This window comes from Molossus molossus, unplaced genomic scaffold (assembly GCF_014108415.1).
Source record: "Molossus molossus isolate mMolMol1 unplaced genomic scaffold, mMolMol1.p scaffold_m16_p_20, whole genome shotgun sequence".
Classification (NCBI taxonomy): Eukaryota; Metazoa; Chordata; class Mammalia; order Chiroptera; family Molossidae; genus Molossus; species Molossus molossus.
Window position 1 is genome coordinate 45688835 of NW_023425356.1, and position 27698 is coordinate 45716532.

At 37.5% G+C, this 27698-nt stretch overlaps 1 protein-coding gene across 7 annotated transcripts in view; it reads right to left on the bottom strand.

Moving 5' to 3' along the window:
* Positions 1–27698, bottom strand: part of RASAL2 (RAS protein activator like 2) — a 292067-nt gene that overhangs the window by 26761 nt on the left and 237608 nt on the right. For all 7 annotated transcript variants that reach the window (XM_036272221.1, XM_036272220.1, XM_036272223.1 and 4 more), the window contains 7 exons: positions 13540–13693; positions 11092–11190; positions 9964–10518; positions 7562–7706; positions 3252–3396; positions 2392–2628; positions 258–459 (listed from right to left, as the gene is read on the bottom strand). In XM_036272221.1, coding sequence (XP_036128114.1) covers positions 258–459; positions 2392–2628; positions 3252–3396; positions 7562–7706; positions 9964–10518; positions 11092–11190; positions 13540–13693 — 1537 coding nt within the window. The remainder of the gene's footprint in view (positions 1–257; positions 460–2391; positions 2629–3251; positions 3397–7561; positions 7707–9963; positions 10519–11091; positions 11191–13539; positions 13694–27698) is intronic.

The window sequence follows — 27698 nt, forward strand, 5'->3', positions numbered from 1 at the left end:
GAAATATATACTCCAACAATGCAGATAATTACTTGAAAAAATATGTAAGTAATTTCATGGCTTTCTAGAATTTCCTGGTTTGTAGGGTTCATATTTCACTCAGAAATGATAACCATTTACTCTGAGACTTCTAGGACAAAAGGTTGCTTTCAACTAACAGAAAGGTGAGCCCTACCACCCTGTAGATGCTCTCCAGAATTCAGGCACACTCAGGTTCTCTATCTCCCACTTCCTGTTACTATTCCAGCCTACTTTACCTTGTCAAGCTGAGAAACTACTTCCCACAGCAAGGAATGCAAGACTGAGAGCTCCCGGCCCAGGTCAATGTAACCATCGAAGCCTGGGGTGTTTGAGATGGTGTCTGGGTTAGAGATCTCCAGAAGAAAGCGCTTCATTCCACCCCACTCATGTTCTAAAAAATCATTCATGAATGCCATGTATTCTTCTTTGTTACCAAATCTAAAGCAGAGGGAGAGAAAATGAGAAAAAAACATATTCAGCAAGAGAGAGGTGATCATTTCTGAGTTGACTGTATAAAGAACTATAAAATTTTTATTTTGGGGAGGTGACTAATTTGTTTATTATATGTAAGTGATAAATGCTAAAACATACTTTCTTAATAGTAATAATATTACTACTTAAAAACTTTGAATGGCTTTCTATTTTCTATTGTGTAAAGCTAAAATTAATTTTTCTTGTATTTAAAGCTCTCTGTACTATAACCTTCATTTACCTGCCAAATGTTCATCAGTATAAACTTTTAACATCACTCACTTCTTCAGTTTCCAAAATATATTATACTCTTTTCTTCTCCAAGTCTTTGCTCATGCTCTTCATTTCTGCTAGAGAAGAACTTCCTCTCTCCTTTGCCTATGTAGATTCTAGCTATCTTCAGGGCCTAGCTTAAGTCCATAAGAATTGTTCCAAAATAAATAATTTTTACCAAAACTAAGTCAAATATGGTAAGGTAAGGTAAATATGTATATTTCTGCATTGGCTTATATATAGGGTACACAAAGTTAAAGTAGTGCACTTTTAAAAAGCCACTATTTAAACTAGAAAACAATCTGTCTCAGTGAAGTTCTAATTTTTCCCCTCAGAATGTCGCTAATAGAATCTTGTAAGCGTCACTACTGAGTGAGTCCGTTGTGATCAATGTTGTCAATGTGAAGTCCCTCTCAGTGATTTCTTAAAATTATTTTCTATAATTATAAAAATTACACAAACTGAGAAAAACTGGAAAAGAACAAAAAGTAAAAAGAAAAAAGTGTGAGTGTACCCACTCTATCACCCAAATTTACCTGCTGTTTACATTTGCATGAATTTTCTCCAATTGCTTTCCAATGTCCTTTAAAAAAGTTTTAAATTTACCCAAAATTGAAAGAATATGACTTCATCTACATTAACCAAATGATAACATTTTGCCAAGTTTGCTTTCATTCTCTCTCTATATACATACATACATTTTTTTTGGCCGAACCATTTTAAACTAAGTTGCAGACATAACCTCTAAATATACTAGCACCCTTTTCTCCAGAATAAGGAATATCTCTTACAATGTCATTATTACACTAAAATTAAATTTCAACAATTGTCCCCAAATAGTCTTTAATAGACTTTTTCCCCCCCAACTTAGGTCCAAATAAGATTCGAGTATTGCATCCAGTCTCTTTTAATCTAAAACAGTCCCTTCTCCATCTTTTCCATTTTTTATGACATTGACTTGTCATGTTTGATGGGGCCAGGCCAACTGTCTTAGACAATGTAACCACAGAATTGGTCTGATTGTTATTCCCAACTTGTTTATACTAAAGTTTTTGTGTTTTTATATTGCTGGAATAATAACATATGCACCATTCAACATCCTGTTTATTTTTTTCCTCAAGTTTTTAATAGCTCTTTTCATTTACTATGATTATATCTTCATCATTTCCCATAGTACTGGCTATTCTTTGTAAGCAGTTTATAGTGGCTGCAAGTGTTCTTCTGAATGCATGATGTGCCCCAGGTTACTTAAACATTCCTTTATAAAAGTAATACTTAAGTTGTTTCCATTTTTCAGTTGTTTCCTGAAAATGTTATAACACTCCCCATTCCCACCCAAATTTTAGATCTCATTTTTTTTTCTTTATTGATTTTAGAGAGAGAGGAAGGGAGAGGGAGAGAGAGAGAGAAACACTGATGAGAGAGAACATTGATCGGCAGCCTCCTGCATGCCCCCTACTGGGGATCTAGCTTACAACCTGAGCATGTGTTTTGACCAGGAATTGAGCCAGTGAACACTTGGTGCATGGGTTGATGCTCAACCACTGAGCCACACCAGCTGGGCTCATGTAATTTTTAAATAATAAACAATCACTTTAAAAAAGTGATTATGGTAGTGACACCTACTTGGCAAAGTTAGCCAGGTTCTGAATGACCTTGGCAATTAGAGTCAGAGTCCGAGACGTGCGGTCATCAGGATACTCCTGCATAAGGTTGAAGAGGCTGGGAGACATGATGGCTGGGCACAGGAAACGCAGAAACAACGAGGCACTGATGAGCCGCTCGCTGATGTCCTGCTTGCCACGGTTCAGGCACTGCTGCTTCCATGATGCAAACACTTCTTTCAACTCACGAGGGAAAACACTGGGGAAGAAAAAAAGATCAGAACTCTGCATAACCCAAGAAAGCGCAAGCAATCTCACTCTGGCCCAACACACCTCCGCTCTAGAGCCAGGCGATGAGGGCCTAGATTTGCGGTGGGGAGGTGGTGGAAAATTCACAGAAGCACAGATGGGGAGTGGAAACCCAAAGCTGTAAAACTTGGGAATGAGTATAAATTTAGTTTTGCAAAGTGGGAAATGGCACAAGGCTCCTGACGACACCATCTGGTTTAATGAAGATCACCATATCTCTCTAAAGACTGTTCATCAAAAATCTTCCAAAAATCTCACCAATTGCTGGGGTTGGAGCAATGATAAAAAACAACTAATACATCTGTTTAACACCAATAAATATTTTAGGAAGCTATTAGAGAATGTGGTGCTAAAATTCTATATAAACGTTGTATTTATGTAGATAGTTCTGAAATTCTTCTGCTTACAATGGAGATTTAGATTTTAGGCAGGACTGTATTAGGGAAAATTTCAGTCCCCTCCCCCTTCCCAAACCCTTCCTTTGACTGGGAGATAATAGTTAACACTGTGATGACTTTTATACAGAAAATGAAAGTTTCATATGTAGAGGAGAAAGCACTAAGACCAGCTCACCAGTAAGAGTTGATGATCTTGCAGAAAGCCAGCTCACAGCACATTTTCAGGTTGCTCTGATGGTCTATCAATTCACTAGAAGAGCATTTGCTGGGATCCACTTCACAGTTCTCATCTGACTCATACAATGCTTTGATGAATTCCCCTATTTGAAGAGAGACGATGGCAGATAGTGGAACTATAAATAGTGTCTTCCTGAATAGAACAAAAGGATTTAGGATTTCTATCCTAAAATGCATAATGGGAAATCTTTCTGAGACCTGACAGGGAGGGTACAAAAGATTGTTCATGAGGGGTTATTGCTTTGGAACCCAAGAGTTACCACCTCCTAAATATCATGTTAGCAATCACTAACATCATCATCATGGTATTTATAAAAATAACAATGATATAACTTTAAATTTTTTATCTGAAATCATAAATAAGTGAGCATGAACTCATTATTGTTTTAAGGCCTCTCTACCAGAGTGAATAATGTTACTATCTTAGAAGAAAAAATAACCCATGCTTGCTTGAATTGCCCACCTAAGGTTTGCAGTGTTAATACTGTTACCAAACATAGATTCGAGTGTCTAGACTTACCTCTTGTAACAAGGACAGTCATTCAACAAAGCACAAGATTGTAGCAGAACATCTCTTTATAATCTGTACATGTTTTTCCACATAGATTTAGCTTAGAGCCCTGTTCATTTATCCTATCCTCTATAACGATATGTCCAACGTTCTCTGAAAGAACAAATCCTTACCTTACCTGTTTATCCATCACTGTATGTATTTTACTGTTCCATGTTTCACACTGTTTTGTGCTTATTTGTTCACATGTCTGTCTCATCTCTAGGATGAATACCTTTGGGGGTCAGGGACCAAGTTCTATTCATGTTCAGATCCTCAGCCTATCAAATAGCTCCCAAAGCTTACTGCAGGTGCTCAATAAATATTTATGAGAGCTGGCAGTATGTGTTCTTGGGTTTTTATAGGCCGTTATGAAAGCGGAGATCTTTCAAAGACCCTTTCAAATCTGTTATATTACTTGAGGTTCAGGCTAGTTATAATAGATTTTATAAAAGTAAACAATGATTTCTTCAAAATTAAGTAGCAGCAGTGATACAAAGAACATTTTCTAGCAAAATGGTTAGTACTGAGGTAAATGAAAGCTTTTAAAAATAGCTATGAGAGAGGATGGGAAGTGGTTATTTGGAAGAAAAATGCATGGAGAACAGGAAACAGTGGTGCCTATAGAGAAGTAGACTGGAGCCAGACAGATCTGGGATCAAATCCTGGGCCCAACACCTAGTGACTGTGTGTTCTTGAAAAGTCACTAAACTAGTCTAAGCTTCAGCTGCCATATTTGAAAAACAGCATAATAACTCTCAACCTACAGAGTTGTGGTGAGGATCAGAAATAATGCATGAAAAGAAAAATGTCTAATATGATGCTTGGCACTCTGTAGGGGCTCCATGCAATAAGTACTGTTGTGTACATATTAGGCAACTTAAAAACAATTTTCATAAAGTAACATGACTAAAATTAGTAAAAGGTTTCTAAAAATGTTTACCAATTCCCAAAGACTTGTAGTCTCCTACACTATGTGCTTCTGTACAATTTACTCCATTTAAAGAGTACCTAAATTTAGTCCTTGCTGGGGTGGTTCAGTGGTTAGAGCATCAGCCTGTATACTGGGGGGTCTTGGGTTCAATTCCCAGTCAAGGGCATGTACTTGGGTTGCAGGTTCGAGTCCTGGTTCTGGTCGGGGCACGTGCAGAGGCAACCAATCGATGTGTCTCTCTTACACCGATGTTTCTCTCTCTCTCTCCCCTTCCCACTTCTCTTCTACTCTCTCTAAAAAAAATCAGTGGAGGGAAAAAATGCAAAAAAGAGTACTTAAATTTAAAACCAAGTCATCATTCTCAAATACTCCAGGTAAAAAGTGACCACCTTTAAATTTACATTTTACATACTCTGTTTAGTGAGTTTCTTAAAGATACACCAGTTCTGGGGAAATAATACTAACACTAATAAATAATTTGTGAATTTTAAGAATATTTTTCTTTTATTCCTCAAGAAAAGAGCCAATAATTCTAGGGTCTGGAAGTAAACTGTCTATAGTTGCAGCCTAAAACATCACCCTACCGCCACCATTATGATATATTTACAATCCTCCAAAACAGGGAAAATTATTTTCACTTTTGAAACTATAACCTAATCTATGTCTGATAATGTGGAAAGCATCACATTGAAAGGTGAATATTTTATAGGTTTGTACCCAGAAGCTGCTTACCCAATAAAAAATTACTGTGACAGATTCAATAACCCATTTACATTTGCTCTCTTGCCTTTGAAAGAAATCAGAGCCAAAGCGGGTGGGTGCTCACTACATGGCCCAAATGAAAGTTTGTACACAGAATATTCTGTGTTTTCTATGTAAAGTGTCAACTCATTACTATCTAGCACCTACATTTCATGTGTAGAAATAAGTCAACAGGTATGAACATATAACTGCTAAAAAAGAATCTGCCTCTGTCACCTAGGATGGAAATCAGGCCTTTCTAGGGACTTCTTTTCTATATGTCGCAGGTGGTATTTCCTGGGTCACAGGACATCACGTGCATCTAATTTCAATCAGAAAGGTAAAGGGGGCTAAGAGATGGGAGGTTCAAGTCTAGCTGAGGCAGAGCCTGAGAAGTAATTAGTAATGTTTTAATCCAGAGAAATGAAGATTACATAATAACCTGGTAACTTTTAACTCAATTTTGAGAATTCTTTAAGTAGTCTGGATATAGCATCTTTTCCTATCCCCACCCCCACCCCGCCAAAATGTATGAAATATAGCAAAACTTTTGTTCAGAGTATTCAGCTATACTTATTAATTTTTTTGGTTTACTGAGACTTCACTGTAAAGTCTTTTAATTTTATTCAATGCTTATTATTACATCTTCAATTATATTATTGGAGGCTTTTGCCATAGCAAGTACAGTATCAGATAGAATCAATTTCTTTAATTCTTTGAAAAAGCACAGGATTTCTCTTTTTTGGTTACAGGGATATAAAGCCTTATTTTTCTTATCTCCCTATACTGTAAGCTCCATGAGGGCAAAATCTATATGCTCATTCAACATACTTTACAGTCTAATCTTGATAGTCATATGTGCTATTGAACACTTAAAAATGTAGCTACTGCAAACTGAAATGTGCAATAAATGTAAAATATACACACTGAATTTCAAGTAGTATAAAAAAATAAAATAAATTTCACTCATTAATAATTTTTATATTGATTACCCGTTAATATTTGGATACATGGGTTAAATAAAATGTTATTAAAATTAATTTCATCTGTGACTGCTAGAAAATTTCAATTACTTATATGTAACTCTATTATGTGTCTATAGGATACAGCTGGTCTACATTCAATATGAAGTACAAGGATATGGAGATTAAAAACACAACCACGCCCTGGCCGGTTTGGCTCAGCGGTTAGAGCGTCGGCCTGCGGTCCAGGGAGACCCGGGTTCGGTTCCCGCTAAGGGCACGTACCTCGGTTGCAGTTTGTCCCCGGCCCTGGCAGGGTTGTGCAGGTGGCAACCACTCGATGTGTCCCTTTCACATCGATGTTTCTCTCTCTCTCCCTCCTACTCTATCTGAAAAAAAAAAAAAGGAAAAATGCCTCGGGTGAGGATAAAAAAAAAAAAATTAAAAACACAACCATGTTCTCCAAGGAACTCAGCCTGTTCTATTATGACGTGTATTGAAATGCCCAGCAGTGTCTTACTGTAGTGGTTCATGCCTGAATTTCATGACCAAGTCTGCAACTGCAAGTGAGTGGCCTAGTCAGCAGGAACTACTAAGTGAAAAAAGTCAGTTATTGTTGAAAATTCTGGAGGCCTTGAACACAGAAATTGAGAATTGTGGGACTTGGCAAGAGTGTTTTCGTTTTTGATATATGGTAACAAATGTTAACCTTTCAAGCCAAAATATTTGTATCATAATATAAATACCCAACACTTTTGGGGAAAGAGGCCACCTCAGTAGTGGCACCCACTAATATTATTGTGTATCTCAGACACTTGAGGGCTTTGGGGTAGCTGCATATGCTGATGGGATTTCTCTTTCTGTACAAATCGTAATAAACCCATGTGCTGTTCCTCCACTGGTGAGTACTGCAGAGATTTCTTAAAGCCATAACTCAAACTTTAATACTCTACTTGGCTACACCTAAACAATATGCAGAAGTTCAGCTCAATTTGTCTCATGAGGATGAAATAACTTCAAATCAAAAGGAGAAGAAAAGAAAACATGTTCTTTCTCCATACCCAATGCATCATGAAGATACTGTTGTCCCACCAGTTTGAGGTATTCCTCAATGGACTTGGTGGCAATGGTGTTCTCTCTGAAGATCAAGACATCATGCTCTCCGCAACGATCCACTTCAGACATCACCAAGTCAGTCAGAAAATCCTGGTGGAATAATGTTCAATCAGGCAGAAAGCAAATGAATAAATATACATCAGAAGAGACTGATGAAATATCACACATTCTGGGAATCCTGCTTTAAAACTAAAGCTACCAGATACATTTGAAAGAAAGAAGTCAGTCAGGATGAAATCTTAGGTGTCACCACTAAATTCCTTCACAGATTTTTCCAATGTGCTGTTGATAAAGACCATAATTCTGAGTGCAGCCTACAAGTCTCCATATGTTCTGGATTCTGTCTACCTTCTTAGCCTCATCTTGTGTTATTCTCTCTATATTCTGTTCCAGCCTCAAGCTCCTCCTTTTTAGGTCCTTGAATACAGCAAGACTTTTCTAACATAAAATGCTGTCTATTCACCACAAAGCTTTGAGCAAGTGCTGTTGTCAGTGGTTGTACTCCCCCATCATTCCCACCCTGACTGTCATGGAGTTAATTCCTCGGGTGTTTTGGATCTTAGTTCACACATCCTTTCCTCGAACCAACACTGCCTTGAACCCCATTAGTCAAGCCCCCTTAATCTATACTTCATAACGTACCTCTTGGCACTTCGCACTGTAATCATACATTTTATTTCTGTAACATTACTTAATTAATATCTGTTTTCCCCAAAAGGCTGTAAGCCCCATGAGGTCAAAGACAGTGTCTATTTTTGTGCACCTCTAGAGTTTCTGCACATATTAGGTATTCAATATCTAACAGTTACAAATTGGTCCACAGATTCAACATGGAATTTCTTTAACTCAACACCTGAACTTATTTTCTAGGCTTTCTGCTACCCCTCTACCCGCAGTCTGCCCATGGAGAAAGAAGGCATAATGAGAAAGAAAATCCTTAGGAAATAGCTGCTTCATTTCTCAACAGTCCAAAGATCCTGATATAAAATTTCAGGTTTATTGTTCAGTTTGAATGGGATAACAAATATTTTGAATGTTATGCATTCACTGGATATATCAAAGTCTCTAAAGTACAAGAACAGGGAGTATGCTAATTTACTTTAAAATTACGCATTTTAAACATTAATGGGATTGAGTCTGGGGCACCTTAAGGGTGTAAAAGACTTGTAGACTTAGGAATTACTATTAAAACTCTTAGGCTAAGGGGCAGGAGGAAACTTTGGGGGTGATGGCAACATTCTGTATCTTGATTGTGCTGGTGGATGTCAAAAATCATTCAATTTTTCACTTTAAATGCATATAGTTTACTGTATGTAAATTGCACCTCAATAAAGTTGTTTGAAAAATCCTACACATATCTTAAACTTTGAAAAGTAAAAAGAACATCCCCTACAATTTCAATGACATCTCACCTCAAATTCTTAAGCTTTTTTAATGCCAAAAAGATGAAGACTATTATCAGTAAATCCAACCACAAAAATTATAATCAATAGGAAGGCAGTTAGATAAGGGACTAAATATTGAATATACTGACATATTCTGATTTACATAAAGAAGTCTTAATAGCATTTTTCTAAAATTATTCTATCTGTGAACTCCTCTAGGTCTGAAATATAATTTTATCATGGCCAATTTGTATACAGCATAATGTCACTCAACCTACTTAAAATGAATGTGCCTCATAGAGGTAATAATTACTACAGTTCAGGCTGATCAAAGAGTATCATTTGGTTGTTTGTTCTTCATACAATTAACATACATCTCTTTCTCATCTTCCTAAATTTTTTGTTCTATCAGAATGAAATAAGAATCATATTATATCAATTATGTAACATCCCTTGATATTTTTTAATCCAAATATAGATTTTAATCCCATGAGGATGCTTGCTAACAACTAGCATGCTTCTGAAAAATCTCCTTCTGTGACCAGGGGCTATGTCATCAGTTAATCTTAATTCAGACAAGATATAGGAGTAAGTCCACCATAGGACACACTCTAGAACTAAAGAGAAACAATCTTGAACACACTGTGGGACTATCACACCAATACTACCATTTATTTTGTCAGACAAGACAGAACTAGCTGTGGTGTCTATCTTCAATGCAAATAAACTTAAAATAAATATTTGTGGTCTCTCCATTTTATTTCTTTAGTTTTACAATCCCCATCTTTTCTGGATCTAAGAACTGCTAGTGGGTTTCTTCTTAATTCTTTTTTTCTTTTCTCTTTTTTGGTCATTAGCAACAAGCATTTCTCTCATTTGGATCTCCACAACACTATATGTTTATTTCTTCATAAAAGCTAAGGAAGAGACTTTGGGTAAGATAATCCTCCTTCCTCACTTACCTTGGCTCTGCCAGTACTTTGAAGAATGTGCACTAAGGCACAGGCCAACTCCTCTTTATTTCTCACACTAATTACTGGTTCAAGGACAGAACACAGCATGGTGTAGTTGCTGGTGACAAATTCTGCAAATTCTTTGTATTGCTCCATAGGCAGAATGGTGATAGTTTGGAAACGTGATTTAATCCGAATGGAAGGTCCTCCTGTCTTTCCTTTGTTGGGTGTTGGTGTACTCACTGGATACCACTTTTCCACAAACTGGCGACCAGTCACACTGGCAGTGGGGATGTTGACTAGTCCTACATAATTATTCTTGTCCTTTTTTTTCTTTTTTTCCACATCTTTATAAATGTGAACTGTGATGCTATGAAGAGGTGGAAGGCTGTAGAATTCAAAATGTTCACCCCAGAAAATATTGTCTGCTTTGGTCTTGCTGGTTGTACGAGCAAAGAGGGTATCATCAAGGCACAGTTCACAGAAATATTTCTTTTTAGGGGCGAGGTCCTTGGCTTCAATGATCCATAAACGGAGAACATTTTCAGCTCGTCTGCAATTGTCCTATAAGGAAGTAACAAAGCTGAGTTTGAGAGCTGAAATCCCAGGAAGACAACATTTTCCTTTTAAAATAGGTTATGTTGCTTTTATACTTTACTATGGGTAATCAATAAATAATTCAAGGAATTGCTATCTCATTTTTCAGGATAATAGGGAACTCTAAACAAGGATGTGTCAGAATCTTAGAGAGTCACATACGTTCTATTTTATTTGGGTTAAAACATATTCAATAACGTAAGTTCTCATGTAGCCTGCGTAGTGGCAACTAGACTGATGTCTACAGATGAAAAAGAGATTAAATAGTTAAGAAACTTGTGTTCTAGTCCCATTTCTATCATGTACTAGCTTCTGATTTGGGCAAGTCACCTAACTTCCCCGAGTCTTCTTATCTACATTGGTAAAATCATGATAATATCTGCAATAACATTATTTTCAGCATAAAATGGTATATATGTTTGGAATGGCAAATGTGTTTAAAAAGTTCTATAAAAATGAGGTATTATCACTGCATTTATCTTCTATCAATTTACTGCTTATAGAGTTATACATTTTTTAGACACTCAAAGCCACTATTACCTTATTTGGTTGAACTGTCCTGCGAAGGTTTTCCATCCACTTATCTCTCTCCGAAGCAGAGTTACAGCTGAAGCATTTACTTCCACTTAAGTAGGTAACCTTCAACATAAAGGTTAGAGATAAGGAAAAGAAAACATAGGGCTTGAGGGCTCTAGTTTCCTAGTTGTATTAGTTACGAGTTAAGGATATGCTATGAACCCAAATCTCACTACATAAAATCAGCTTTGTGATTTATCCATCTACATCTACATCCACTTTTTGCTTGGCATCCTCACTCATCTCCAGATATGACAACAAAGGCCATTGAGAATTCAGCTCAGGAACCTAAAATTGTTCAGTAAGATCAAAATTAGAAACCTTTCCAGCCACATCTTAAATTACCTGCAAATGAATATGCTCAATTCTGAGAGAATTAATGAAAAAATAACTGAAAAGGGAAGAGAGTCTCTAACACAGCTTATCCAATTTCCTGGGATTGTCTTTGAGGCCTCAAGCTCTCTCTCTCTCTCCCCTTCTCTGCCTTGGCTGAGACATCACTAATGCAACCTTCACTGACCATCTGTTGCCCCACTTCCCCCTCCCCAGTTTCGTGTAATTAGGAGGACCAAAAAATTCACTACCTAAAGAGGAAAGACAAGGAGGAGCTGAGTCGGCAGTCACCCTACTACAGTGAGAAGCAGAGGACTACCCAATCTCCTCACTACTTGCCCACGTTTAATAAAAACCTTCCACCCAGTCCCCACTGCCACATCTTGTTCTCTGAAGTTGCCCCCATTCACTTCCCAAGTGCATACTAATGCTTTAATAAATTTATTGTGTTTTGCTAAATCTTTCTGTCACGCTCTTGAAGTCCTTCTTTTTTTATCCTCACCCTAGGACATTTTTGCATTTATCTTCAGATAAAGCAGGAGGGAGAGAGGGAGGAAGAGAGAGAAACACTGACATGAGAAAGATACATCAAGTGGTTGCCACCCACATGACCCCAACCTGGGCCGGGGACAAACTGCAACCTTAGTGGGAACTGAACCCGGGACTCTCCAGTCCACAGGCCAATGCTCTAACCGCTGAGCAAAACCAGCCAGGGCTAGAATTCTTTCTTGTTCTGTGACAAGGACTGGGATCAGGTTGAGGCCTTTCTTGGCCTCCCTGGGTGTTGCCCGGCATCATCTTCACTATAATATTATAAGATGGTACTAAATAAAATTGAAAAGAGTTACTAATATTAGATTACTGTCTTTGGAACCCATTTCTCCTCCACTAGGCAACCCACCTGTTGATTTTTGGTCATTATTAGGTTAACCTGACCACTATTATCACTGTCCTTTAAAAGTGGAACATGTTATCTATTTGCCTAGCACCTAACACTGGGCTTGGTATACAACCAAGTGACTTATAAAAAGAACACTACCAAGTGACCTGTCCAAACTGCTAAGTGTGCTCACATATTAACTCAATCTCAGGTTATAGACTAGTAAATTAGATCAGATTATATATTCTGATCTAATATGGTAGCTACTAGCCACATATGACTAGAGAATACCTAAAATGAATGTAGCTAGTCCAAAATGAGATGAGCTATACATGTAAAATTCACAGATTTTGAAGACTTAGTAACCTCCCCCCTCAAAAGAATGTGAAAAAATATCACTAGTAATTTTTATATTAGTTATATTTTTTATATTAGTTACATGTCTGAAATGATTAAGGGCAATTTGTTCATTTAAGAAATTAGGGACTGGGTGAGGTCCAGGGGATTATAAAAAATAAATAAGACATGGTCCCAGATCTTAAACTGCCCATGCTGTAGTTAAAAAAATTATGTTTTGATCAATTTCCTCAAAGAATCATTAAAATTCGGGGCTTAGCCCTGGCGGGGGTGGCTCAGCTGGTTGGCGTGTCATCCTGTACACCGAAAGGTTGTGGGTACGATTGCCGGTCAGGGCACATACCCAGGTTGCAGGTTTGGTCCCTGGTTGGGGCACATATGAGAGACAACCGATTGATGTTTCTCTCACATTAATGCTTCTCTCTCTCTCTTTCAAGTCAGTATACATAACCTTGGGTGAGGATTAAAAAAAAAAATTGGGGACTTGAATTTTCAGGAGAAAAAATAACACAAAGTTTGATATCTTTACCACTACTAAAAAACTGAAATACTAATGTAATATTATTGTTAGTCTTGTGGCCTCTGCTGAGAATTACTAGGAACCCATTTATTTTGAAAGCAGATTAAGCCAAAAGAAATGAGAAGCCATTAGTAGTAACTTTAATCGCCAATATAATGAGATTAGATTTCCAAACCTTTTCCCTGTAAGTAGGAAATTTCCAATAACTGAAAATGAGTTAAGATGATCGAATCATCAATAGCCTAGTAATGAAATCACAGAATTATTGGATAGAAAATCTGCTTGTTGTTCAATTACTTTTCCTTCTTTCTCTATTTTTTACCTCAAAGCAGAAGTCCTGTCCAAGGATGCTACTATGGAGCGGTTTCACTGCTACAGGCTCCCCTCTGCCAAGGTCCAGACACTCCACTGCACTGCATGGGCTCAGCAAGGACTCATGGGAACGGGACTCTTTTAATTTAGGCAGCCCACGAGACCTAAAATAGAGAAAGATATGTAAGACAGTGTAACTTCTTGGTCAACAAGGAAATGACAGTCGAATGCAATGTAGGCTGACAACAAACGTATAAATGACTAAGAAAAAAATAAATGAGGAGCAAATTAGGAGTTAATCTGTAGCAATAACAGTAATCATATTTATGTGGCACGTATAAACCATATATATATTTGTGTGTGTGCGTGCACACACACACAATTTTTCCTCAATAAAGCAAAGCAAAACAAACAAAAAAAAAAACCACCACCACTATAATTTTACTAGACTCCGGGGACTCAAAGCTGCAGTACAGATGTTTTTATCTTCACTCCTGTTTTGGAGATGAAGAAATATATACTATTCAAGGTTACCTTATATATTCTTATTTATGCAAAGGTATTATCAAAAGACATATTATTTCTGTTTTTTTCATGCTATAGCTTTATCCTCTTCTATCACTGATAAAATAGTAGTGGCTAAATCCTCACTCTGTTTCTTTCTGCTTTGGCAGAATAAACACACACACACACACACACACACACAGAGTCAAAACCAAGCTTTTCATCACAAGACCCTGCCTTTCAAAAGGTCTGATTTCCATCTCAATATGTCATTCTTTTCTGGCAAGCTTTTGGTTCTATCCATGCTTTACTGTATAAATATGAATAAAGAATAAAATGCCTTGAAGAAACCTCCCACCCACAAAAGAAATGTTCAAACTCTCATCTAGAAGAACCGTTCTTTGTGCACACCATTCAGGCATCCTAACCGATTTGGTTTCCTAGCTGTGTAAAAAAGAAGGCTGGGAATCATGACTCTTGTCACTACAGGAGCTAGGACTTCACTAATTCTTCCCCTTGGAAGAATTAGCAAAGTCAAACGATATAAAGTACAATATTTTTGAATCCAGTAATAGATAGCCATGCAGTTTTACTCAATAATAATAGTATTTTTTAACAGAAACAGCCAGGGTTAAATATATAGAGAGATATATATTTCAAGTAGAATTACCTAGTAATAGAGATAAAAAGAAATGCCTTGTGTGAAGACATTTGTTTTTGTAAAACATTAAATAAGCAGCTTCATTCATTTCCTTGAAATAACCATGTTAACAATGAAAGGAACTGAAATAACAGAAATGTCAGAGTAGCTTTCAGTTAAATTATAAAGTAATGAGATAGAGGAAAGTAGCATTAAAGGCTGCTCTTTCCCTCTGTTTTCATTCTAACATCATTTAATCAAACTCCATACAGTAAGAAACATCTTAAGCAATAGGATTTTAGTTCATTCTTCTTTCCCAACTAAAACCTAACTACCATGTAATGTTTAGACTAACAAACATGTACTCTGATATTCAGCAGTCTTTTTAAGGTAAAAAAATCCATAATTATATTTACTATTAATAGTACAAAGTATGCACTAAAAGCCAACTAACGTTTTGTACATGAACATATCACAGTGTAACAGCTCCACATTTATTTCCTTTTGTCCTACTGGATAAGACCACACCATGCCACACACTGCAAAGATAGCACAACAACTATACATAACTAAATGCTAAAACAATTTTACTTTAATGTAATTACCATACCCCCTTTCCCAATACGCTTCATAGGAAGCCTGGTTGAGGCAATAGGATACTGCAATCTTTCTTACACATACAGAAAACAATTCCAGCCCATTTTCCCAGGAGGAGTTGTTTGGAGGGAAAAAAAACCTCTCATACTCTGGTAGTGAGCCTCACAACAGGAAAGAAAAAGGCATATTTAAAATAGAAGGAGGTATATAAAAGGCTCACTTTTATTTTTAAAATTCTCAAGGAAAATATTCTAAAACAGAAATTAATTTTATTTCAAACAAAATAAATGTCTACCTACATGAAGCAACTGTACAGCCAGCTGGCAGTGCAACCCCAAACCATAGCGGTGCCACATGTCACAGTATAGCAAGTCACTTTCTGAACTACATTTCAGAAAACAACTCTCTGTTTAGAAGACAAGAACCAACAGAAGATGGTTTCCCTGCTGCCTTTGGTTACTGATAACATCTTTGGACCAACGTTTTCCAGGTGTAATCTCAAGTCTTCAATAGAAGCAGAACAGAAAGACAAACAACAGAACATGAAGTCGTCTTCCAAACAGACTGCAGGATAGGTAATGTTCCTTCGCTTCCTCAGGCTGCATCAGCCCCTTAGGTAATACAAACAAGGTTCCTGGGCTCTAGGCTGGGCCTGTTGCCATGGTGCTACACCTATAAGGAGATTAGAGCTGAAGGCAGCAGGGAGAAGCTGCGACTTGAAGGACACAGGAGCATGCTCTGCAAGCTTGACCATTTTAAGACAGAAAGAAAGGAATGGCCTTCACCCATTTCCATTGGCCATTTCTCAGAGTCAAAGGCTGTAGGAAAAAACTGAGGCAACCTGGGGGTGCAGGAGAATCTCTTAACTCTACTAGGGAACAAAGTTGAGCAGCTTTAGTTTGCTTCTTATATGATTCCCTGATCCCCACTAGAAGACACTGGCGACATTCTACTGTGCAAGTACAATCTTTCTCTCACATCTGTTCTATTTTCTGTGCAGTGCTTATCCTAGTTTAATATTTCTAGGTATGATTTCACATGATCTTATCTGGGTTACACATTCTTTTTTCTTTTAGAGAAAGCCGGGTAAAATTCTTTATTCACTGTACTTCCAATGATGAACAAATTCCATTTTGATACAAACACAGCTATAAACAGATTTTGTAACCAAGTAATCTGGAATTAGAACTCAAAACTCTTCACAGTTACTGAAATTGCAATTATTAATACATAGTTCAGAACCTCCTATTGTTCAGCATTTATGTATGTATGTATGTATGTGTGTATGTGTGTGTATACACTTACATCCACACAATGAATTGAACACCAAAGTCACTAATATGTTCAACATCACTACTGAATAAATAAGCAAGCCCTTCCTGTTCTGGGAAGAAAGTGTCTTTGGGAAGACAGAAGTAATTCCCAGAGAAGCAGAATTACAGTAAACAGGAAGACCAGGCAGCCTGGGAATGGCTGGGGGTGGGGTGGCATCAGTAACCTCACATCTCTGCTAAATCATGTTTACCACCTCTTGTACCTTCATAAGAATTGACTTTTCTTACATCTGCTAACTAGCGAGTTAGCAGCTTGTATGGCAGTTTACCTCTTTAATACTGCTATATTTTTTTATTTTTTTCTCTTTGTTGATTAGGGGGAGAGAGAGAGAAAGAGAGACAGAAACATCAATGAGAAAAAACATCGAATAGCCACCTCCTGCATACTCCCTACTGGGGATCGGACCCACAACCTGGGCATGTGCCCTGACTGGGAATCGAACTAGCGACCTCTTGGTGCATGGGTCGACGCTCAACCATTGACCCACACCGGTCGGGCGGCAGTTTACTTCTTTAATGGACAGCAGAAAGTGGATTTATTGAGAATAATAAAAGTTGAAAACAACTTTTTACAGTCCAATTTGACAATGGCCTTCGTCAAGGAACCAAGCCTTAAATATAGACACCATGAATCCCTTGACTACTAGCCAGAGTTCTCTTCCCCACCCACACCTCCCACCCCCCAATCCCAAACACCAAGTAAGGATCATTCAGGGCTCCAATTTGACTATTTCTCACTTTAATCAAGAAACTGCTTCCTGGAAGCAATTTAGTTCTAACTAAGGAACACCACGTTTTGTTTTAAGGTCAGCAGACAACCTTGATTTCTGTGTTAATGCCAAGACTTCTAGTAATGTGATAAGTAAGGGTTAAAAATCTAACTGCTTTGCAGATAAGGATTACCTGCTGCTTCTGACCTATTTAAGAGATAAACTACAAGGCTAGAGAGGCTTTCTATTACTACAGTGAGTGAGTATTACATTGCTTTAACCCACATCCCTATCTGAAATGAATCCTAAAAGACAAGTGTGAAGGCATGGAGGATGGGGAGTCAACACACACACCATTGGATACACTGATGAAGAAAAAAGAAGGAGTCAAAGAAGTTTGATTAGTGCAATGTTAAGTAAAACACAGCTGACTTTTTTACTCAGCTTAACCATACAATTTTTTAAAAGCCACATTTTCCCCAAAGTGCCAATAGTGCTTGGATGTGCTGGCTCAATCTGCCGCATGTTTACAGATTCAGCCCAAACTTGGGAAACTTTTAATTAAAAATGCTTATTGCCAAAATCCTGTACTCCAGTTCAGGTGAATTTCTGCTTGGCTTGGCAGTCCTGACTCGAGATTGCTCCACTGAATTCTTGAAGAGCCAGCTCAGCCATAAGCTGGTGCAACAACACATGCTTATATTCACCAGTAAGTATTCCTCCTGCAGTTTGGCTCACCTGAAAATTTCCCAGAGAGCGATGAACACAAGTTGGTTATCCTAACATCAGCAAATTTACACAGGGTCTAATCAGTTGTTGGTTTGAAAGAGCAGATCCTTTCCTGTACTACAATTTAAAAGGTTTCCTTGAAGGAAGGAAGGAAGGAAGGAAGGAAGGAAGGAAGGAAGGAAGGAAGGAAGGAAGGAAGGAAGGAAGGAAGGAAGGAAGGAAGGAAGGAAGGAAGGAAGGGGAAAGGAGGGAGGGAGAGAGGAAAGAAGGAAAGAAGGAAAGAAGGAAAGAAGGAAGGAAGGGGGGGGGGAATTAAAGCTCATTCACCAGAGTTCTACTTGTGTGTCCAAAAAAAGCCTCCTAGCTGCACTGGGTTACCTGCTGCAGGTAAAGGCAGTCCCCACTACTTAGACTATGCACTGCTTTTATGTTAGCTTAAGAAAAACCCCACACAACCAGCCACACAAAAAGCTATTTATGGAAACATAACAGACACTGCTGATCTTCCTTTTCCCTGTTCTCAGTCTCTAGACAGGATGGTCTAATGAGCCCAGCTGCTAATGGTAAAAAAGGATACTTGTCAGCTCAAGTTGTCACTTAAAATGAACAAACACATGGGAAGGAAATTCATCATCATAGACAAAAATGACATTCAAGCTATTTTGGTACAAATACATATATACATACAATAAAGGTGGACACAGAAGGAAGACAGGATTATAAATATTAAAACATGTTCTGGAGGGCAGAAAATTTAACTAGCCTCCAATATGACAATCTCTTTACAGAAATTGTACCACATATCAATAAGCTTTCTTTTTTGTGTCTTTAAATTACAAATGGAAAAACTCTATTATGCCTATTATAGAATTTAATATAAACACAACTATACTGAATTTTTTTTTTAAAAAAAAGAAACTAAACCAAACCACACTCATAAACCAACTCAACTAACATACTTACTAGTTAAAGGGTGAGTGAAAAGATTAGTAATTTTTCTTTCTCCTTTTCTGAAGTTTGTTAAGACTTTCAGTCTCATTATTGTCGATAAATTAAGTACAGGTGAAAAGAGGATAAAAGAAGAAAAAACTGATGGAGTTCAATGATATTTACTTGTTAATCATTCCTAAATTCATGACTATTTGCTTTTCCATTAGTTTCTAGTTTGGTTGAATAAATGAATATATTTATGAACCCATCCATCTATCTATCCAGTCACTACTTGGTGTGCTTAATGTGTCAGGCACTATATTAGGAATAGATGCAAGGAAGACAATGGCAGGCAGACTCCCTGTAACTGGCTTTGCTGGAGCAACTTTGTAGTTTTGATTAATATCTTAGACTGAACAAAAGCTAAAGATCACAAAAATTCTAGAAGAAAACATAGGTGAAAATCTCTTGGGACACAAAAAATCCCTATAAATATTGCTGAAGAGAATGTAAAATAGTACAAGTACTCTAGAAAATATGTTGACAATTTCTTATAAACCTAAACATGTACTTACCTTATTAACCCAGCAACTGCACTCTTGTGTATTAATACCAGAGAAGTGAAAACATGTGTATACTACTGTTCACAGCAGCTTTAGCCATTAATAGCTAAAAACTAGAAACAACTAGAATGTTCTTCAGTGGGTGAATGGTTTAACCAGCTTTGAACATCCATACAATGGAATGGATGTTCATGAAACTAAACCATGAACATGGGACAAAACTAATAACAGGGGACAAAACTAATCATAGATGCAACCCCTTGGATAGATTTCAAGGGCATTCTATTTAGTGAAAAAAAGTGCCAGTCTTTAATGGTTCATATTAGATAGGGAGGAGGAGGGTGACTGGGGGGGGGGGGGGATCTGTAATCATACTATATTGGTTGCTAGGGGACAGGGATGGGTGGGAAAGGTGAGTATGACTCAAAGGGTAGCAGGAGGAGTTCTTTCTGGTGACAGAACAATTCTGTACCTTGACTGTGGTAGCAGTTACACAAATGTATACATAAGATTAAATTGCATAGAACTATAAACACACACATGAGTGCATATTAAAATTAGGGAAAACTTAAACATGTCTGTAATCTAGTTAACAGTACTGTATCCATGTTATTTACCTGGTTTTGATATTACACATACACTTAAAAAGAATTACTACTGGGAAAGCTGGAAGGAGGGTTTGTAAGACCCTGTGTATTATTTTTACAACTTCTTGTGCGTACATACACACATTTAAAATAAAAAGTTAAACACGTAGTTCTAATTAGGAGAGACTCAAGAACCTGAGTATATTGTTCCATGCTCCCCTCCCCCCCAATAACCACCACACTTACTTTTAGGTATCTCCTGACAAAAACCAAACAAGCTGCCCTGGCCGGTTTGACTCAGCGGTTAGAGCGTCGGCCTGCGGTCTGGAGAGACCCGGGTTCGGTTTCCGCTAAGGGCACGTACTTCGGTTGCAGTTTGTCCCCGGCCCTGGTTGGTCGTGCAGGTGGCAGCCACTCGATGTGTCCCTTCACTTCGATGTTTCTCTCTCTCTCCCTCCCTCTCTATCTGTACAAAAAATGGAAGAATATCCTCGGGTGAGGATAAAAAATAAAAAAAAAATAAAAAAAAAATAAAAACCAAACAAGCTGACTACTTTAAAACCAAGCTATGTCAGTGAGCCTCAGAATAGAGAACATGACTTCGAAAATTTCTGTTTGAGGGACCTTAGAAGGGGTGAGAAAATTCTATGGCGTGCTTATCTTTACCTCGAGACTTGGGTGGATTTAAGCAGCACTTCTGGAGTAAGGTTGGCAACCTGACAGGCATTAGGAATCACAGAATGTCAGACAATGTAGTTGACAATTTCAGCATTTCACAGTTTTCAAACTTTCCAAAGTATATTTGAACAAAAGGCAGAAATATCAGAGTCTTTTCCTATCCCAACACCCTCCCACATAACATGGCTTTGCGAAAACACTGCCAATATTGATTCCAGGAAATCACTTTACTAGCTTTTATCTGATTAGATGGCTTTGGAACAATGATGACTTTGTGACATCCTATTGATTTTGCCTCTAAAATATTCCTCCTATCTTGTCTCTGCCTCTTCATTCCCACTGCCACTACCCTCCTTAGAGCCTTCACTATTTCTTACAAATAGCTTTTTGCTAATGGGCCTCCCAAACTTAGCCTCTGCAAACAAAGTCATTTGAAATTCCACTGCTAGATTAATCCATACAAAGCACAATTCTGATTATGTTATTTACTTACTCAAAAATGATTAAAGGTTTCCCATTGCTTATACGATAAACTTCTAACTCCTCATTCTGACATTCAAGGACTGCCTGTGTATCGAATATTGGATTAAAAATAGCTTCCACTTAGAATTTTGAAGACATTTCTCCACTGAACTCTGGTTCTCAATATTTCTACTGAGAATTCCAATGCAGTCCTCCACTCCTCTTTCATATGTAACCTACTTTTTCTTTCTAGAAGCTTTTAAGATATTTTTTAAGCCTTGGTGTTCTAATAAATAGTTCATGATGATGGGAACTGGTGTGCATTGGTATGTGTGTGTTTGGGGGTGGAGGGTATTTTGTCTGTTTTCATTCACCATGCAGGGAATTTAGTGGCCTTTTCAATGTGGACTTTAATGTTTTCTTGTTTGGGGAAATTTCCTTGTATTATTTCTTTGACAATTTTCTCTTCAAAAATTTTCTATGTTCTCTTTTACTAGAATCTTCTGGGTTGATTTTTCTCATTTTCTGTTCCACTTTCTGGGAGTGGGACTTGACTTTAGCTTTTATCTTTTTAATTTCCAAGCTCTCTTTCTTGTTTCATTAGTGTTCCTTCTTGCTATTGTCTCACAGATGCACAATCTTATCTTTTGAAAATATTCACTATGTTCTGAAGTTGTTTTTGGCTCTATGCATTATCTCTGTTTCTTTTGGGTTCTTTTTCCTTCCTCCTATTTATTTGTCTTTCATGTTGGAGACTTTCCTCAAATATCTGGAGAATCTTGGTTATCTGTTTTTATTTAAGAGTAAAGCACTAAAAAGCTCAATGGAAGCTTTGTGTGCTGGAATGGAGCTTACAGACTAATGAGCTTCACTGTAAAGTACTTCCTGGCCAGCTCCCCACCCACCCCCTGCCAATAATTTAACATCTTTATTGAGATATAATTCACATTAAACTACCCATTCAAAGTGTATTTCAGTATACTCAGAGTTGTGGAATTATCACCACAATCTACACTTAAAACATTTTCATCACTCCAAAAATAAACCTCATGTCCATTAGCAGTCATTCCTCATTTATCACCCCCATCACCACATATCTCCAGCCTCTGGCAACCATTAATCTACTGTCTCTAAAGATTTTAAAGATTTGCCTATTCTGGACATTCCATATAAACTGAATCACGATGCATGGTCTTTTATGCCTGGCTTCATTCACTTAAGTTTCCAGAGTTTATCCCTGTTGCACCCTTTATTAATACTTCATCCCTTTTTATGGCTGAATCACATTGCACTGTATGACTATACTGTGTTTTTTAATCCATTCATCAGTGGATAGACATTTGGCTCATTACCACTTTTGGACTTTTATTAACACTGTTGCTAAAAACCTTTATGTACAAGTGTTTGTGGTGACATATGCTTTTACTTCTCGAATATACTTAAGAGTGGAATTAGAGCTGGGATTGTACTGGGAAAACACAAATGTCAGTATCTGTAGGTCTTTTTATCCGGGCTGGTTCAGATTCCCAAATTTGCTATGTGAAAGCCTGGCTGCTGACTTTCTAGAGCTGGGCGGCAGCTGAACCCTTCCAGAGTTCTGGGGTTGGGGGGGTGGGGTATAAATCAAGCTCCTTCTTATGTTAGACTGTTAGCAGTCTTCATAATGTCCAACCTTCCCTTCTTCCTAACAACAGATTCTTGTACTGGGGGGCAAAATGTACCCAGGTATAACATTTCCTATCCTCTCTTGCAAATAAAGATGGCAATGAGACATAAACAGAAGTCACTAGATGGGGTTTCAGTGAAATCACTTTAAAGGGAAAAACTCAGCTGGAAGACAGGTGCCTTTTTATGGGTCCCTCTTTTCTGGAGCCTGAAACATGGATACTACCCATGGCTGGGGCCCCAGTAGCTATCTTGTATTCATGAAGAGATCCTCGATGATCCCAAGGATAGTTGGAGAAAAAGCCCCAGAGAGCCCTGGACTGCCCACCTTCAGACTTCTTTTATGTGAGGAAAATTGCATTTATCTTTAGATAGGGCAGGAGGGAGGGAAGGAGGAAGAGAGAGAGAGAGACATTGAGTGGCTGCCACCTGCATGACCAACCAGGGCCGGGGACAAACTGCAACCGAGGTACGTGCCCTTAGCGGGAACCAAACCCGGGTCTCTCTAGACCACAGGCTGATGCTCTAACCGCTGAGCCAAACTGGCCAGGGCAATATTTCTGTTTCTTATATTGAATAATTTTTAAGACAAAAAAGAAGGAGAGTCCTGGCCAGTTTGGCTCAGCAGTTAGAGCGTTGGCCCACGGATCAGAGTCCTGGGTTCGGTTCCCGCTAAGAGCACGTACCTTGGTTGCAGTCTGTCCCCGGCCCCAGATGGGGTTGTGTGGGTGGCAACCAGTCGATGTGTCTCTCTCGCATTGATGTTTCTCTCTCTCTCTCTTCCTCCCTCTCTCCCTCCTGCTCTATCTGAAGATAAATGCAAAAGCATCCTTGAGTGAGGATTAAAAAAAAAGAAGCAGAAAGGCTCTTACCTATTAACTTAAAAACTGAAACTTTGCCTTCCAATCTTATTTCCTACTTCAACACTTTATATTATATACCTGAAATTATATTCAGTATTTCTCTTTGAGCTCCATTCTTTCCTACACTCTGCTTTTGCTCATTATTTCGATTCTGAGGAAATGCTCTCTTCCTGTGACTATTCGTTCCTAAATTCAAATTATACCTGTTTTTTAAGATTGAACTCACAGTCCAAATTTTGGCAAAATTTCACTTCTTATGCCTATGCCCCACAATTTCACAAAGAAAATTCTGAGTTCAAGGATCATTATAAATTGACCCAAAAAGCAACATTGGTACCAAATTCCATCAGGGCCTTATAGCAGGAGTTTAACTTGCAGATTACTGGCTACGCAAACCTGGAGCACTTAGGGTCTTTTTGATCAATGAAGTCTGCATGTTAAAATACCCTAATGGTATTTTGCACAAAAAAAGCTTTCTGATCGTAAATATAAACCTTCTTTAGATAAAATAAACTCACTGAAAACTTTTTCTCTGTCATCTTAAAGTAGTAAGTCAGACCTCATGAGAATAATTGGTTATTTAAAAAATATGAATGTAGATAAGGTTTGTGGTTATCAAAAACTTTCGAGAATTCAAAATATCTTGATCACTACTTCATTATCCTCTGATAACTCTGGATAGAATATTTCCTTCTCTTGTTAAAGGGAGAGATAAAATAATTTGCACAGCATCATAATGAAAAATGAATGAGAAAGAGGTCTTTGGCTTCTTGAGTTCAGTGTTCTGGTCAGTTTTGGCCAGATAAGCCACAAAGTAAAAGACTGATATGTTGGACCAAATGAAAATCTAAAACTTCTATATAATTTAGAAACATGATTTCATTTTTTTCATTTTTTCATGAGGACCCGAGGATATTTTTTCATATATCTTCAGATAAAGTGGGAGGAGGAGAGAGAAAGAGAGAGAGAAACATCAACATGAGAGAGACACATCAACTGGTTGCCTCCCGCAAGACCCCGACCAGGGCCAGGAACAAACCACAACCAAGGTAGTGCCCTTGACTGGAATCCAACCCAGGTCCACAAGCCGATGCTCTAACTGCTGAGCCAAACCATTCCAGGTGGGGGACATGATTTTAAAATACAAGAAAGAGGCTGGAAGAATATATTAGCAACATGTGTAATAGTGGCTTACAATCCCTACTGCTACAGCAAGTCCTCGAATAATGTCATTTTGTTCAATGTCATTTCATTGTAATGTTGATGAGATGCTGCGAAAACTTAACTCTTGTTTATATCAATTAGCCTATGATAAAATTGGTTTCATTATAAGTGGTTTCCCTTAAAGTTGCAGAACCTATCAATGTTAAGTGAGGACTTACTGTAATAAGGCACTACTCTAAATCATAAGAAAAGGACAAAAAGCTTAACAGAAAAGTGAGCAAAGGAATGAATAGGCAAGTCATTGAAGAAAATGTGCTAAAAGATTCAACTTACTAGGCATTAGAGAAATACAAATGAAAACAAAGAAATCCCCCACTCCCCAGCCTTTTTCTGAGAGGCAACATAGTGTAAAGGTTAAGAATGTAAGAGCCAGACTTCTTGGATTTGAACCACAGTTCTGCCATTTCCTAAGCTGTGACCTTGTGCAATTTTACTAATTTCTGTCTTAGTTTTCTCATCTTCAAAATGAGGTCATGAGAGTAACTCATAGGGTTGCTGAGATGACTAAATGAGTTGATTTATGTAAAATGGTTAGAACAGTGTTTGGCACAGAGTAAATACTATATGCATGTTTATTATTACTATTCATCCATAATATCCATCACATGCAAACAGCGTTTGAAAGATAAAAGGATCTTAGTCTGTTGGTGGTCATGGAAATTAACACAGCTTTTTGAAGAACAATTTAGTAAGTGCATACTCTATACCTAGTAGTTCTACTTCACAAATTTGACCCAATCACATAGGGACAAAAATGTTCATTACAGCTCTATTTTGTGTCAAAAAAGAGAAAAAATTTAATTATCAATCAACAAAGAAATGAGGTATGTATGTTACAAAAAACTGTAGCATACTATGAAGGCAGCTGTTAAACAGAATGATATAGTTTACATGTACTGACATAAAGTTGTCCAAAGTATTTGTAATAAAAAGTCAGTCACAACCCCATGTATACGAAAACAAGCAAAACACATATATGTGTGCATTTATTTATGGATTGTTAAAGTGGTTTATAAATATACAAATTGTTAATGAGGTTGTTTATATGGGGAGATGGGGAAGGTGAAGAGGGACTTTAATTTTTTATGCTGTACTTATGTATTGAAACTTTTTAAAAAACAACAACAAAGATACATACATATTTTACTGTATAACTTAAAAGCTGAAAAAAGGGTTGCTTACTAGGGTTATCCAGAGTTTCTATAGACTTGCTCTATGAATAGAAATGTTTTGGCTACTTAGATTTAGACACGATACACCATTTTGGAACAGTCTGACTTCAGGAATTGATGCATATGACCCTAGAAAACCAGGGGTCTTAGGAAAAGCTTTGGTCACACCTGTAAGGTACCAATTCAAAGAACTCAGTTGATTCATATCTTGTACCTTAATTCTATGTATCTGTGTCTTCAGATGATCTAAAGGCAAGACAATCTATTTTAAAAAAATTGTAATACATCTCAAACCCTTGTGAGCACATCCCTATACTACAAAAATAAAGTTAAAAAAATTTTCTGCATAGGAAACCTTTATAATTCAAATGATTTTACAAATAAAAAAAGGGTTATCTAATACTTGGGACTTACTAGTACCTTTTTTTTTTTTTTTTAATCCTCATCCGAGGACATTTTTCCATTTTTTGTACAGACAGAGTGGGAGGGAGAGAGAGAGAGGAAGAGAGAGAGGGAAACATCGATGTGAAAGGGACACATCGAGTGGCTGCCACCCGCACGACCAACCAGGGCCGGGGACAAACTGCAACCGAGGTACGTGCCCTTAGCGGGAACCAAAGCCGGGTCTCTCCGGACCGCAGGTGGATGCTCTAACCGCTGAGCCAAACCGGCCAGGGCACTAGTACCTTTTTATTATGCTGTATTTGAAACAGAAAAACACTATTAGATTGAAGTAGAACAGCATGGAAGGCACATATAATGAATTTGGATCACTAGAAAGGCACTGACTACATAGTAGCAATATAAGAGACTCTAGAGAATATAATCTTTTGGTAATTCAATCCAAGATTTCCTGTAGGCTACCTAAAGCAAAATGAAACAGACGGGAGCATTTTGAAAATAAGAAAGTGATATTTAGTACAAGTTTAAAAAATAAAGTATATCTCTTATAAAAACTATCTCCTTGTCCTCCCTGTTTACACAGGATGCTGCAGAGCTTAACATTCTGGATGTTGAACCGGGAGTGTTTTAGTTGCTATACAACCTCCTTGTTCTTAAAAAACAATATTCTGAAAAAATTTGTCATCCCATTTTATTAAAACATTTATAAAATGCTTTAAATTCTTACAATGACGAAAGCTGCAGAATAAGAGGAATCTAAGGAAAAGATATGAGAAGAAAAAGATCAGTTTTTTAAGATCACCTTAATGCAAAGAGGTATAAAAGAGATAATGAACAATACAATTACACTGCAAATTGAATAGACTTGCACATTTCACAGAGCACCTTTAATGTGTTTCAAGGATAAGAAGAGCAGATAAAGCAGTAGTTTCTTATTGATTCAGTATGGAGGACAAGTTTCTTCATTTATAAAATAAGGACAGTAATTCTTCCTGGCAAGTCTATAATATGCCATTACAGAGAGTATAATCTTTATTTCTGAAGTTTGTTAGGCAGATAACCAAAACAAAAGAAATTCAACTATAAATAAGAGATCGAATATGAAGGCA